Source organism: Amblyraja radiata, chromosome 13 (assembly GCF_010909765.2).
Source record: "Amblyraja radiata isolate CabotCenter1 chromosome 13, sAmbRad1.1.pri, whole genome shotgun sequence".
NCBI lineage: Eukaryota > Metazoa > Chordata > Chondrichthyes > Rajiformes > Rajidae > Amblyraja > Amblyraja radiata.
Window position 1 is genome coordinate 33165158 of NC_045968.1, and position 13522 is coordinate 33178679.

The window sequence follows — 13522 nt, forward strand, 5'->3', positions numbered from 1 at the left end:
GCGTGACTGGCGCTTTATAGAGTCTCAGCATTACATCCCTGTTTTTGTACTCTAACCCTCTTGAAATAAGCACTGCATTTGCCTTCTTTACTACCGATTCGACCTGCAGCTTAACTTTTTGGGAATCCTGCACCAGCACTCACAGGTCTCTCTGCACCTCTGATTTCTGGATTCTCTCCCCATTTAGAAAATAGTCTATGCTTTTATTCCTATTGCCAAACTGCATGACTGCACACTTTGTAACACTATATTCCATCTGCCACTTCTCTGCCCACTCTCCAAACCTGTCCAAGTCCTCCTGCAGAATCCCTGCTTTCTTTGCACCAAGGTAGCATCCGCAAATTTGGCCACGAAGCCTTCAATCCCCTCATCCAAATCTGGTCCTTAAGGGATCCACTGAAAATTGGTGCATCCAGCATAAAGGTTTTGTTGGGAAGTTCTGTAATCTCAGAAGCTAAGCCCTATGTAATGTCCCTCAGTTGTTCCCCCGACCAGGCCTCATGAGTGGCAATGCTGCCTTGTGCATAAAATGTGTTAACACTGTGTACACATTTTTTTCAATAATGTTTTTTCTTGAAATTAATTGCTCCACCTTGCTCATTATTAATCTACTCAAGCTCCACTCTAATGTTCTGGGATCTTCAGAACTGTATTGTTAATCATTGTAATTAACTCCCATGTATCATTTCAGTTTAGAAGCTCTCATGTAGGCAAACCTTTGCCAATACTATAGAACCCCAATCTCCCAACATCAGTAACACCACGGGCTTCAATGGAAGTAAGTGAACGCAGTCCCATCCCAGTGAATTGGCGTAAAGTTGGGAAAACGGGATCTGGGGGTCCTTGTTCATCAGTCTATGAAAGCATACATGCAGGTACAGCAGGCAGTGAAGAAAGCTAATGGCATGTTGGCCTTTATAACACGAGCAGTCGAGTATAGGTGTAAAGAGGTCCTTCTACAGTTGTACAGAGCCCTAGTGAGACCACATCTGGAGTATTGTGTGCAGTTTTGGTCCCCTAATTTGAGGAAGGACATTCTTGCAATTGAGGGAGTGCAGCGTAGGATTACAAGGTTAATTCCCGGGATGGCGGGACTGTAATATGCTGAGAGAATGGAGCGACTGGGCTTGTACACTCTGGGGTTTGGAAGGATGAGTGGGAATCTTGTTGAAACATATAAGATTGTTAAGGGTTTGGACACACTAGAGGCAGGAAACATGTTCCCGATGTTGGGGGAGCCCAGAACCAGGGGCCACAGTTTAAGAATAAGGAGTAAGCCATTTAGAATAGAGATGAGGAAACACTTTTTCTCACACAGAGTTGTGAATCTGTGGAATTCTCTGCCTCAGAGGGCGGCGGAGGCAGGTTCTCTGGATGCTTTCAAGAGAGAGCTAGATAGGGCTCTTAAAGATAGCGGAGTCAGAGGATCTGGGGAGAAGGCAGGAATGGGGTACTGATTGGGGATGATCAGCCATGATCACATTGAATGGCGGTGCTGGTTCGAAGGGCCGAATGGCCTACTCCTGCACCTATTGTCTATTGTCTAATGGCAGAGAGGCTGATCAACAGCCTCAGATGGGCCACTCAGAGCAGTGCACCTTTGTCTCAGATGTGTGGGATGTTGTGGGTGATTTCATAAGATCATAAGTGATAGGAGCAGAAGTAAGCCATTCGGCCCATCAAGTCTACTACTCCATTCAATCATGGCTGTCATTTGATTGTGACTGGGCGTGAAACCCACGGTAGGATTCAGATCACAGTTCAGGCGAGAGGGGCATTGGTTCGGGAGGTTACACTTTAATTTTGCCAGGAGCATTTCTATATTGAACTCGTCAGTTATCGTATCAAATGTCTTGGGTTTGGAAATAATATTCTTTCACAGAGTTAATCTTGAAGTCGGAGGACAGGTGCATCTGCACTAAAGCCAATGGGTTTTGCAACCTTCAGCGGAGTTCCACAAACGCTGCCCCGGTTGTCAATGTCCAGTCTCTCCGCAGCGAGTCACGCCGAATATTCCACTTTGAATGAAAGTCGAGGCAAGCACAGAGAGAGAGCACGACCATTGCGCCCCACCAGCATGGTCTCACATTCGGCGAGGCTTCGGTGTACCTTGGTGAGATGACCAGCTGCCACCTTTGAATGGCTCTATCACTGTTGCCGGAGCCACGCAGACATCGAGACCCACTGTCCTTGATTCGCCACTGCTTCTGCCGGGGGGCTGTGGTCCGCGATGTGTGCCCAGCTGTGCCCCCTGCAGGTTTGGCCCCAACGGCTGTGAGTCGGCCGGCCCCGGCTGGCGGCTTTGATAGACTGAGGAACACGTAGCTCCCGCATTCCTGGCATTCCAGCCGCTGCCTGGCTCGCTGGCGCACCGCGGGACGCAGCCATTCTACAGCTCGCAGGCACACTGGCGCTCCGTCCTCAACTCGACCGTCGCTGCCTGAAACCACAAGGTGAGTTACATCTTTCTCTTCGGTACTCTGGTCGGATTTAGCCTTGGGACAGAGTCCCGCATTTTAACACTGCCCGGGAACTCCATTTCATGTAAGACTGTACTTGCGGGGGAAGTGTTAAAACTCGTATAAATATTCCTAGGGGTTCGGATAGAGAATTCCTTCGGGTAATTCGGTGCGGGTTGACTTTATTACTGCTGTTTAGAGGGTTTTGTGTGCGGGATTATTCCTCTTTCTGTGTCTCTTCCCCCGCGTATTCTGGTGCCTGCGTTTCTCCACACTGGTAAATGATGTCAGCCGACAAGAATGTGCCAGCAGAAAGCAGCGGCGGCAGGAATTATTGAGCGCGGTGGTGAAGATCGCAAACTGAAAGCGATCCTCGATCCCGAAATATTCAACCGCACTTAAAATTGCAGAATCTAAATATCATTCCGTGCTATAGAAAGATTCCAAATGATAGAATATTAATTTTGTCAACATTGTGTTACAACGTGAATATTCGCACCTACTGGTCATACTTTATTTATTTTTTAAACCATCAGCGTCGTTCGGTGAGAAATATTAGCGGATTGGCGAAGATTGCAGATGAATTACAAATTAGTTTTATAGATTAGATATTCTCATTGTAACTGTTAAAGTTACACATGATAAGGGGTCTTCACTGGTTGTTAGTTAAGAGTTGCAGAAGATCAGGATATCGGGGTACTGATTGTGGATGATCAGCCATGATCACAGTAAATGGCGGTGCTGGCTCGAAGGGCCGAAAGGCCTATTGCACCTATTGTCTATAATGGGTCTTCAAAGAAAACTCACGGAAGGATGTAATAATAATGTCTTTTTTTTGTAAACGATGTGACCAACTACACTCCGAGTACTCGAGGCTCAAGACTTCCTTAATAACCCTTATAGGTGTTGATTGGAAGAATAATTTTTTTTTTCCGCGTGCTAGTTTGGGAATGTTGGTGGAATGCATCATATTTTGAATCCAAAGATATTTAGGCGGTGTATGAATGCGACTTTTGGCTGGCGTTGGAGGGTTTAGTTGGTAGGTTATCGGGTTCAGGAGCAGTGGGCTGAGAGGTGTTTTCACATTGCGGTGGAATGTGTGGCTTGCCCTGAGATTCTTCAGGTGGGTGAATGAGCCTTTGTTTTGGAAACCTTCAGGAATGCAGTTCCTTTTCTAAGTCTGTTGTGTTTTATCAGTGGCCCTATTCAGGGATAATCAAGACTCAACGGGGAAGGAATGTTTCTATCCTTGCAGTGGGGGGGGATTTGTGTATCGGCTTGACTATCTTTAGATCTGTATTTCTCTACCAACAAATGTATTCCGGGAGCAATTACTTTTCCCGACCAATGCATATTCGAGTGGTTAGAAATGTTAATCACCTGGAATCCAGTTAAACGTTTGGTGCTTTTTGCAATTAAGATTAGAGAGGAAGCGTCGAATGTTGTTAATTTACAAGAAGATCAGAACCACAAATGCAGGCGACAGAAGCGCTGGGCACTCTTCATTCCGAAATGCCCCGTTCCTAATGAATTCCTCAGTAATTGCCATGTTATCTTTGTCCTTTCAAAAGTCAAGGTTATTTGCACTCCTGAAGTGTTGCAGTTGCTTGCGGCCCGTATCCTGCCTGCAGCGCATGAAATAATCAACACAAGATGTTAGAAGGAAAAGTTTCTTAACAATAGAAAAAAATAACTTTAGGATAAAATACAGATTGTTTTAATTGCTGAAACTGGTAAGAAAAAAAAGTCCCCTCTGTGGTTCACATTCTACACGCTTTATTGCTGGAATTTCCTGCAGGGTTGAGATTCAGACTAATGTTTGCTCAGCCTCTCATCAGCCAAGTTCCTTGAGCTTTTCCTTTACTATCCAGTCACTTCATGCTCACAACTTCATGCCGAGCATTCCTCAAATTCATGCCATTATCTGATGATGATAAAGCAACTAGCCATGCACGGAGGTGGAGTCTCATGGGAGACAACTCCCAGGGAGGTTCTGGTGTGTAGTGTTTGAGTTGGTTGAGGCTCAAGAAAGTAGTGTGAAATGCTACTTGTCACTGAATTGTAAATGTGTAACAGTCTTGGAAGAAAGAGCACAGAAGAGAGTACAGTGCAGGAACTGTCCCTACTCACTGTGCACTCTTTATTTCTTTGGAACATAGGAGGCTGAGGGTTGATTTTATTGAGATGTGTAAGATCATGAGGGGCATGGATAAAGTGAACGATCATACTCTTTTTCTTCCCAGGTTAGAGGACTCTAAAACCAGCGGTTTTAGGTTTAAGACGAGAGAGAAGGGATTTAAGAGGGACCTCAGGAGCAACTTTTTTCACTCTGATGTTAGCCCATATCTGGAATGAGCTTCCAAAGGAAGCTAGAGGAGCAGCAACAACTATAACTTTTAAAATATTTTTTTGGACAGATGGGTGGATAGGAAGGGATTAGAGAGCTATGGGCCAAATGCAGGCAAATGGGGTTAGCTTGGTATGACAATTTGGGCGCCATGGACAAGGAGGGCCAAAGACCTGTTTCCATACTGTGTGACTCTACAACTCAATATCATTGTATGTCTGTGCTGACCACCAAGCTGATCTAAACGTATCCCATCTGCCCTCACATGGTCCATATCCCTTCATCCCGGCAAGTTCATCAGTATGCGTCTTCAACATTGCTCTCACATCTGCTTCCACCACCTCCCCTGGCAGCACCTCCCAGGCACCAATGATCACACTAGCTCTGTGTTATCCCACTTTCTCATTCTGTGTGTTATCCCAAGACACTAGGGGCAATTTACTGAGGCCAATTAACCTCTAATACAAACGCACCAATCTTTTGGATATGGGAAGAAAGATGAGTACCACGTGGTCACAAGGAGAACGTGCAAGCTCCACCCAGACAGCATCCCAAACTCCAGATTGAACTCAAGTCTCTGACGCTGTGATGCAGCAGCTGTATCAACTGCACCACCCTTTTATAACCTACTTGGTCCGCACAAGTCCTTTAAACTTTCTCCCTCTGACCTTAAATCTATGGCCTCTAGTATCTGCCAATTCCTGTGGGGAGAGGGGGAGAGACTCTTACCAGATAGGTCTATGCTCGGGGGCCCGCGCTCTGGGGCTCACATACCAGTGTCTGTGCTCTGGAGCCCTTGTACCTGATCTGGGTCCATGTAGCGGAGTCTGTGTTCGGGGCGCGTGTACCGGTATCTGCTCTCCAGTATAACGGTGTGGGAACTCTGGGCCCGCGGTACCGGTGTCGGTGTTCTGGGGCTCGCGTACCTGATATACTGGTGACCGTGGACCTCACTGGCTGTGTTGTGTTGCAGAGCCATCCCAATAGCTGGAGCCAGGATGCGGACTGCGGAAGACTCGTCGGGAACAGTGCTCCACCGGCTGATCCAGGAGCAGCTGCGCTACGGCAACCTGACCGACACCCGGGCATTGCTGGCCATCCAGCAGCAGGCGATGAGGGGAGGGTGCAGTAGTCCCCGCTCCTCCCTGGAGAGCCTCACTCAGGAGGAGTGCCAGATGGTGCAGCACTCCACCCGCCAGGAGCCGCAGGGCCAGGAGCACCAGGGCGACCCCTCGCACTCCGAGAACGTACGCCATCGCCTGCACCAACTGCAGCTCAACGGGGAGCCGCTGCCATCCTACGAGGAGGCCAAGGCTCAGTCTCAGTTGCTGGCCGGCCACCGGCAATGGCAGGCAGCGGGTGTGGGCCCTTACCCAGCCGCCGTCACCTGCCACGCACCAGCCGAGTTGAAGCCGATCACGGGCAGGACCCAGCCAGACCTCCACGGCGACGGCCTCAAGGAGCTGAAACACGGGCACGTCCGCTCGCTCAGCGAAAGGCTAATGCAACTTTCCCTGGAGAGGAATGGAGCCAAAGCCCCCGTCGCCATGAGCTCTTCGCAAAGCTTCCCCCAGTTGTCGAGACACCAGAAGCAGCCGGTGGTGCTTGCAGGGTACCAGGGCTACTGCCATTCCCTGGACCACCGCGACCCTCCCCCTGAATACTATCCCACTGCCAGGCAGGCAGCTCCCAGCCTCGCATCCACCCAGCAGTTCTACGAAGAGTCCTCCACACCGTGGTCTGTTGGCATGCAGAATGGGGCAGAGAGACGTGGCTACAATACCCAGGGACAAGCACCCAGGTAAGGATGCTGTCAACAATGTTCACTCAGCAAGAGCCATTACTGCTCAGTCTCCCCTCTTCTAACATTAAGGGGGTGGGATGGTAGGGATCGCGTCATGCAATGACTGAGCCCCCTGGTTTGATCCTCACTCACAGTGCAGGTTCAGTGGCTGTCAGGAATGGCCCTGCAGAAGAGAGGTGAGCTAAAGGACCCCAGCTCTGGTTACTACCCAGAGATATCATAAGGAAAGTTTTTATTCGTAGGTGTCCAGCAAGATCAAATTGGCCTTTTAGTGTTAGGGGCCTGTCCAAAACTCTGGCTCCAGCCATGCATGGATTTGGGGGATGGTGGACAAGATGTTGTGTAGGAGATGCTAGGTTTCTCCATCAGATGCTGGAAAAATCCACAAGCCTTGTAAATCCTCATGTGCTTTGTGTTTATTGGAGAAACTTGCTGTTGAGCAAATGAAAGCCTGTTCCCTATTCTGAAGCTCCCTGACCACTCGTACCACATGTCAGAGTTGCACCTAAAAAAACACAATCCCAGCTGAGATACAGTCGATGGGTGCAGGGCCATCCTATATGTATGTAGCCATGCCAATGTCACAAGCGTTTCAAAGTGCTTCACAAAAGTTTATCAAAGACATGGAGCCACATAACATCAACAATAACAGGTTCCATTTATATAGAGCCCCCAATGTAATGAGATATCCCAAAGCACACAGCATCAGGTGGGACGGGGACACAGCTGGTGGAGCTTGTGCCTCACATCTGCAGCAAATGGTGTTCAATCCTGACCTCAGGTGCTGTAGGTAGGGATTTTGCATGTTCTTCCTGAGACCTTGTGGATTTTCTCCCTCATAGAGCATGGAAGCAGGTCTCTGGCCCACCGTGTCCATACTGACCAAGTTAAGATAGTTGGCTAGTTCCATGTACCTGCATTTGGTCCATGGCTCTCTCTCAACCCGTCCGATGCATATATCTGTCCAAATGTCTTTAAAAGTCATAATTGAATCCGCTACTATAACTTCCTCTGGAATCTCATTCTAGACACAGACTAGCATCAGAGTGAAAACAATGGCCCCTGAGGTCCCTCCTAAATCTTTCCCCACTTAACTTCAGCCTATGCTTTCAGTTTTAGAATCCTCTACCCTGGGGAAAAATCTGTGAGCGTTTGCTTTGTCCATGAACCTCGTGACCTTGTACCTCCCCAATAATGTCACCCCTCAGCCTCCTACATTCCAAAGAAAAAAAGTCCCAGCCTATTCAACCTCTTCCGATAACTCAAGCCCAGGTAACATCCTGGTGAACATTAGAGTTGAATTCCATTGCCCACCGTACCAATTGATATCCTTCCTCACTGTCCACCCATACCACCAATTTTAGTGTAATCTGCAAATTTGCTATCAATGTTAACAACATTGTCATCCAAGTCATTAACATAGATGATAAACAACAGTAAATCCAGCACTGACCTCTGCATTACTCCACTGATCATAAGCCTCCAAGCATAAAAACAACCCTCCACAACGATTCTTTTGGCTCTTTCCTCCAAGCCAATTTTAGAATCCAACTGGCTAGCTCACCTTGGATTCCATGCATTCTAATTTTCCAGATTGGCCTAGCATACAGGAATTTGTGGCCTTGCTAACTTCCATATAGACAACGTTCACTGCCCTGCCCTCAGTGGTGTAACTGGTAGAGCTGCAGCCTCGCAGTGCCAGAGACATGGGTTTGATCATGACTTTGGGTGCTGTCTGTGTGGAGTTCGCACATTCTCACTGGGACCACATGGGTTTCCTCTGGGTGCTCCAGTTTCCTCTCACCTCCCAAACTCTGTAGATTACCTTAGTGTGTTGAGAGTGGAACATTGTAATAGAGTAGACAGTCCGAATACACCCAGGATGGACAAATCAAATACCAGAGGGCATAACTTTAAGGTGAAAGGGATAAGTTTAAAGGAGTTGTGCTGGGCACGTTTTCTGAAACAGATGGTGGTGAGTACCTGGATCTTGCTGCCGGAGTGGTCGTTGAAGCAGATATGTTAGTGACGTTGCAAAGTATTTTGAATAGGCATATTGATATGCAGGGAATGTAAGGATATGGGTTCCGTGCCGGTAAATCCATGATGCTCTTGGCATCATGTTCAGCACATTGTGGGAGAACCTGTCTATGTGCTGTACTGTGCTATGTTCTAAATATCTAAGGACCTTCATAATTTCCTCCCCAGCTTCCCAAATGGTTCAAGGGTATACTTAGTGATGTCTAGTGATTTAGTGATTTATCCACCTTAAAGTGCTTAAAAACCACAAATATATCCTCTCTTGGTAATTTGTTTCAAATCTAAGACAAAGAACTCCTATGCCTCAATTCCTTAAATTCCATGATCTTCTCAGTAAAAACAGATGAAAAGTATTCATTTAATATCTCCCCCATCTCTTATGGCTCTGCACAAATATTGCCGTTATGATCTTTAAGGAGTCATATTCTTTCCCTAGACACTATTTTAATCGATGTCTGTGAATAAGACATCTCAAAAATGTAATTGGTTAGTGTAAATTGCTCTTAGTTTGTTGATGTGCGGTAAAATCTAGGAGAAATTCATGGCAATGCGGAGGGAATAAAATAGGATTAACATAATTTTTTATGAAACAGAAGTATGATAAAATACAACGGTAAGAGCAGAAGGAGATATTAGGACAGGATCAAACTTTTGGTCAGAGAGACATGATCTAAGGTTCATCTCGTAGGACAAAGGAGTGGGGGAGGATTGGAGTAGGACTAGGGGAAGACTCGTGACCAGGGGGAGAAAGAAACAACTAAAAATGTACATTGCAGGAGATTAGACCTGAAATAATTCGAATGATCAACAAGGGAAGGCTCAACTTCTCCCAGAAGGTTAGACGTAATTTGTGATGGTGAAGTGCTGTGACAGGAAGGGCATGGCAAGAGGTTAGTCCACTTCAGAGTGGACAAGAACCTAACCTCTGAAGGTACAGTTTTTACATCAGCCACAATCGGAAGATATCAAAGGCTGGGACAGAATGATCCTCTTGCTTGATTTCATTTTGCAAAAGAATGTCCTGTACTTGTGAACTCTGCTTTATCTTTGAAAGAGTTCGTGTACATAATCTTCTTGTTAATAAATTGCTTTAAATTTGCAAACTGTTAAGAAATCTTGGCAAAATTATTGATAGAATCATAGTCATACAGCATGGAACAAGGCCTTTGGCCCAACTTACCCATGCTGATCAAGATGCTCCATGTACACTAGTCCCTACCTGCCCATGTTTGGCACATAGCCTTCTAAACCTTTCCTATCCATGTACCTGTCCAAATATATTTTAAAGAGATATTGCTAATGTGGCTAATGGTTCCCGATTTATCAGAATAGGGATGTCTGCTACATTACTGGTTGTTTGTTGTCCTTTCTCACCAATGATATAGTATGTAAAATGTACATACAATTTGGCAACTCCACGTCAGATTCCTATGCACTGAGTTTCACTACCACCAATATTTAAAGAATGCAGTTCAGTATTTTAATTCTTTCAAATTAAATCTTTGTAGCTGAGCTGGAGGTAATTTAAAAGTCAAAAGCCCAGAGCTAAATACTGAAGCAAACAAAGAGACTGTGACTACAGAGAGCAAGGCTACATTCCAGAGGACTGAAGCTATCGTGATGTGACGTCTGGTGTGTTTGTGTCATTGTTTTGCTCAGGGTGACTCGAGCTGAAGCATTACATCCTGCCCAGCAGCAGAGACAGCATCTCCTCTCCTCTCCGCAAATGGAGGTGGTAGTGGTCACAGGGGCGCCACATGACAGCTGCCAGTTTGTGCCAGTGGATCACGTGGCACTGATAAACCGTGCCCAGCAAATGGTCGAGATGTTGCTTAAAGAAAATGAAAACCTAAGGAAAGAGCTAGAGGGGCACACTGAAAAAGCCATCAAAATCCAGAAGGTAAGAAGAAATGTTGGATAAAACGCATAATTGCATTGAGCCCCTGAGAAATGCGACAGTTCCTGCAGCAGTCGCGATGCTGGGAAAGGAGGAATATGGGTTATATGGCGGTGGAGAAATGATAACGTTGGCATCATGTTTGGCACATAAATATGTGGGCCGAAGGGCCTGTTCTTGTGCTGCGCTGTTCTACTTCTCTGTTCTTTGCCGTCTGACGACACCACCTTTCTGATTATTTCCACAATCCCTTTCTCCATTGGGGAATTGAGTATGCACCATCTCTCCTGATGAATGTGTATCTGGCCCACACACTCGGTCCCTAGTCCACTTCAGCTGATGCTGGATAATCATGACCACAGAACCGAAGGTGATGGCCTCTGTCAGATCAGTGATTAAAATGTGACATTCATCCTAGTTTACATTGAGGATCTTCTGAGGAAAGTGCTGATGCTGAGAACTGGCTCCTGGCAATGAATGCTTGTATTTCTTTGGCTCAGTTATCCATAGTTGGGCTGCATTTTCTCAGCTCCTTTTAACCTCGGTTTTGAGCTGATGTAAAGAAAGATTATCTTGCCTCTTGAGGAGGAAGGTGGAAGGGTGTGCTTTTCCCAGTGTTGTTGTCATTAGACCAGTACTGAGTGTGGAGGGTGACCAGTGGATGGCTCACAACCCTAATAGATGATCTGCTTCAGTTTTCTCCAATCTTGCCATTTCGAGATAGGGATGTAGTCAGAGCCATGCAGCAGAGAAACAGGCCCTTCAGCCCACCTCGTCACTGCTAATCAAGTTGGCGCACTAGGCCCATAGGTCTCTAAACCTTTCCTATTCATATAGCTATCCAGATGTAGTTTTATGTGTGTTGACAATGAAGCTGATTGCAGAGAGTATATTGTTAGGCAGAAGACTATGTTATTTCCCTATCACAATTTTGCCGCATTTACGTAAAATAAATTGCTGGTTATGAAAGTGAACTGGACTGAGGCTTGATACACACTTGATAACTCATCCTTGTAAGGTCTGGTTGGACGTCACTGTCGTGTCTAGTGCTTGCACACCTACATGAACCACCAGCACCACAAATAACTGACCATCACATTTTTCAATCACATGCCCTGTCTGGTTTTTTTTCCCACACTGTGAAATATTCCTTGTTTTTATGACCTGTGATGTATTTCACTGCTGTGACTGGGGTGATGTTATCTGGTAAATATTTAATTTGATTAAGTCCAATGTGTTAGCCAATATCCATTGATGAAAGGAATGCTCTTCAAGCTTTTAGCTGGTTGGGTCTCTCTAATAATATCTCCCTCACTTTGAGGATCAACATTGTAATCCATATATCGCTCCATCCCTACTAAATTGCTTAATAAAAAACAATTGTTCTTTGTTTTGTGCGGTTGGTGGTGAGAGAAGTCAGTTAATTTCAAGGATGCATTAACTTATACATTCTGCAAAGGTGAGGTCAGATTTAGCAACACCTTGTTACAACGCTTAGAAGGAATCGGGATGGAATGTGTGCAATCACCAGGGAGGAACCTCTCCAGCTGTGAGCCAGTCATTAGTTTTCACACAGGAATTTCCCCTGAGACCAGTCAGTGAACAGAGCAGAGGACAAGAGAGCAAGCAGCTCACAAAATCAGTGATTGGCAATATTCTGCAAGTCTTTGAAGAAACTTTGCTGAATATTGTCCCAAAATTTATCAGACTATTACTCCCTGGAAGATTTCCATTGTATCTTGGATTGATAGACATTGTGGCTGATAAACAAAATACACTAGCTCAGGTAAAATAGTTTGAGCTCATTCACTATCTCCTGTCTATAATAAATATGATTACCATGACCATAAACTCCTCTCATGCTGACAACTTTGAACTACAGTTGTTTGGCTTCAGCTACAATGGTTCACTAATGAACGTTGCTGAGACGTTGGTGGTGTGAAGCCTAAAAATTCAACTAACATCTTTGGAATGATGTCTGCTGAAGATCCAACCAGATCAATACGTTTTCAGTTGCACTGCAGAGGTCGGCTGTGTGTGCAACCCAGTGAATCACTGTAGCAAATTGTTACAATTTACAAGTCAGTCCGGGATTTGAGAACATTGAGTTTTATTGATGATGGATTGTGACCTCTCAATTCTACTGATCTCTTTTTAAAAAAAATTTAATATAACATATGCTGTCATTTTCCAAAGCCTGAATGCGGTGTTAGTAAAATGCAGGTGTAAGATCATTGCTAAACATTGCTAAAAAGTTAACAATTTCAAGACAAGCAATAGTTTCTTCCGGGTGCTTCAATTTTTCCCACCTCCCAAATAAGTGCAGGCTTGAGGTTAATTGGCCTCTGTAAATTGTTCCCGGAGTGTTATGACTGGAAAAGTGAGATAACGTTGAACTAGTGTGAATGGGTGATCGATGGATGGTCAGTGTATAGTCGGTGAGCTGAAGGGTCTGTTTCCATGCTCTAACCTAAGCTTGCTTTCCAACCCTGGTTATTTTACGAGAATGTTGCCAGGACTTGAGGGTCTGAGCGATAGGCAGGCTAGGACTTTATTCCTTGGAGCTCAGGAGGATGAGGGGTAATCTTATAGAGGTGTATAAGATAATGAGGGGGATAGATAGGGAAGATTCAGTCTTTCACCCAGAGTAGGGGAATCAAGAACCAGAAGTCATAAAGTTATGGGAAAAGATTTAATAGGAACCTGAGGGGCAACTCGCACAGGGAGGGTAGTGGGAATATGGAACGAGCTGCCAGAGGAGGTAGTTGAGGCAGGTACAATAACAACATTTAAAAAATATTTGGACAAGTACATGGATAGGAAAGGTTTAGAGGGATATGGGCCAAACGTGGGACTAGTGTAGATGGGGCATCTTGGTTGACGTATGCAAGTTGGGCTGAGGGGCTGTTTGCATGCTTTATGACTCTACACTTGAAGTGGGATCCATCATGTATTATTACTCATATGAATGAGCC

At 45.6% G+C, this 13522-nt stretch overlaps 1 protein-coding gene across 1 annotated transcript in view; it reads left to right on the forward strand.

Moving 5' to 3' along the window:
* The first annotated feature begins 2292 nt into the window (after window positions 1–2292).
* Window positions 2293–13522, forward strand: part of amotl2 (angiomotin like 2) — a 29290-nt gene continuing 18060 nt past the window's right edge. Inside the window, exons 1-3 of the mRNA XM_033031676.1 lie at window positions 2293–2453; window positions 5780–6607; window positions 10310–10550. Of these exons, the coding sequence (XP_032887567.1) occupies window positions 5805–6607; window positions 10310–10550 (1044 nt within the window). The 5' untranslated portion in view covers window positions 2293–2453; window positions 5780–5804. The remainder of the gene's footprint in view (window positions 2454–5779; window positions 6608–10309; window positions 10551–13522) is intronic.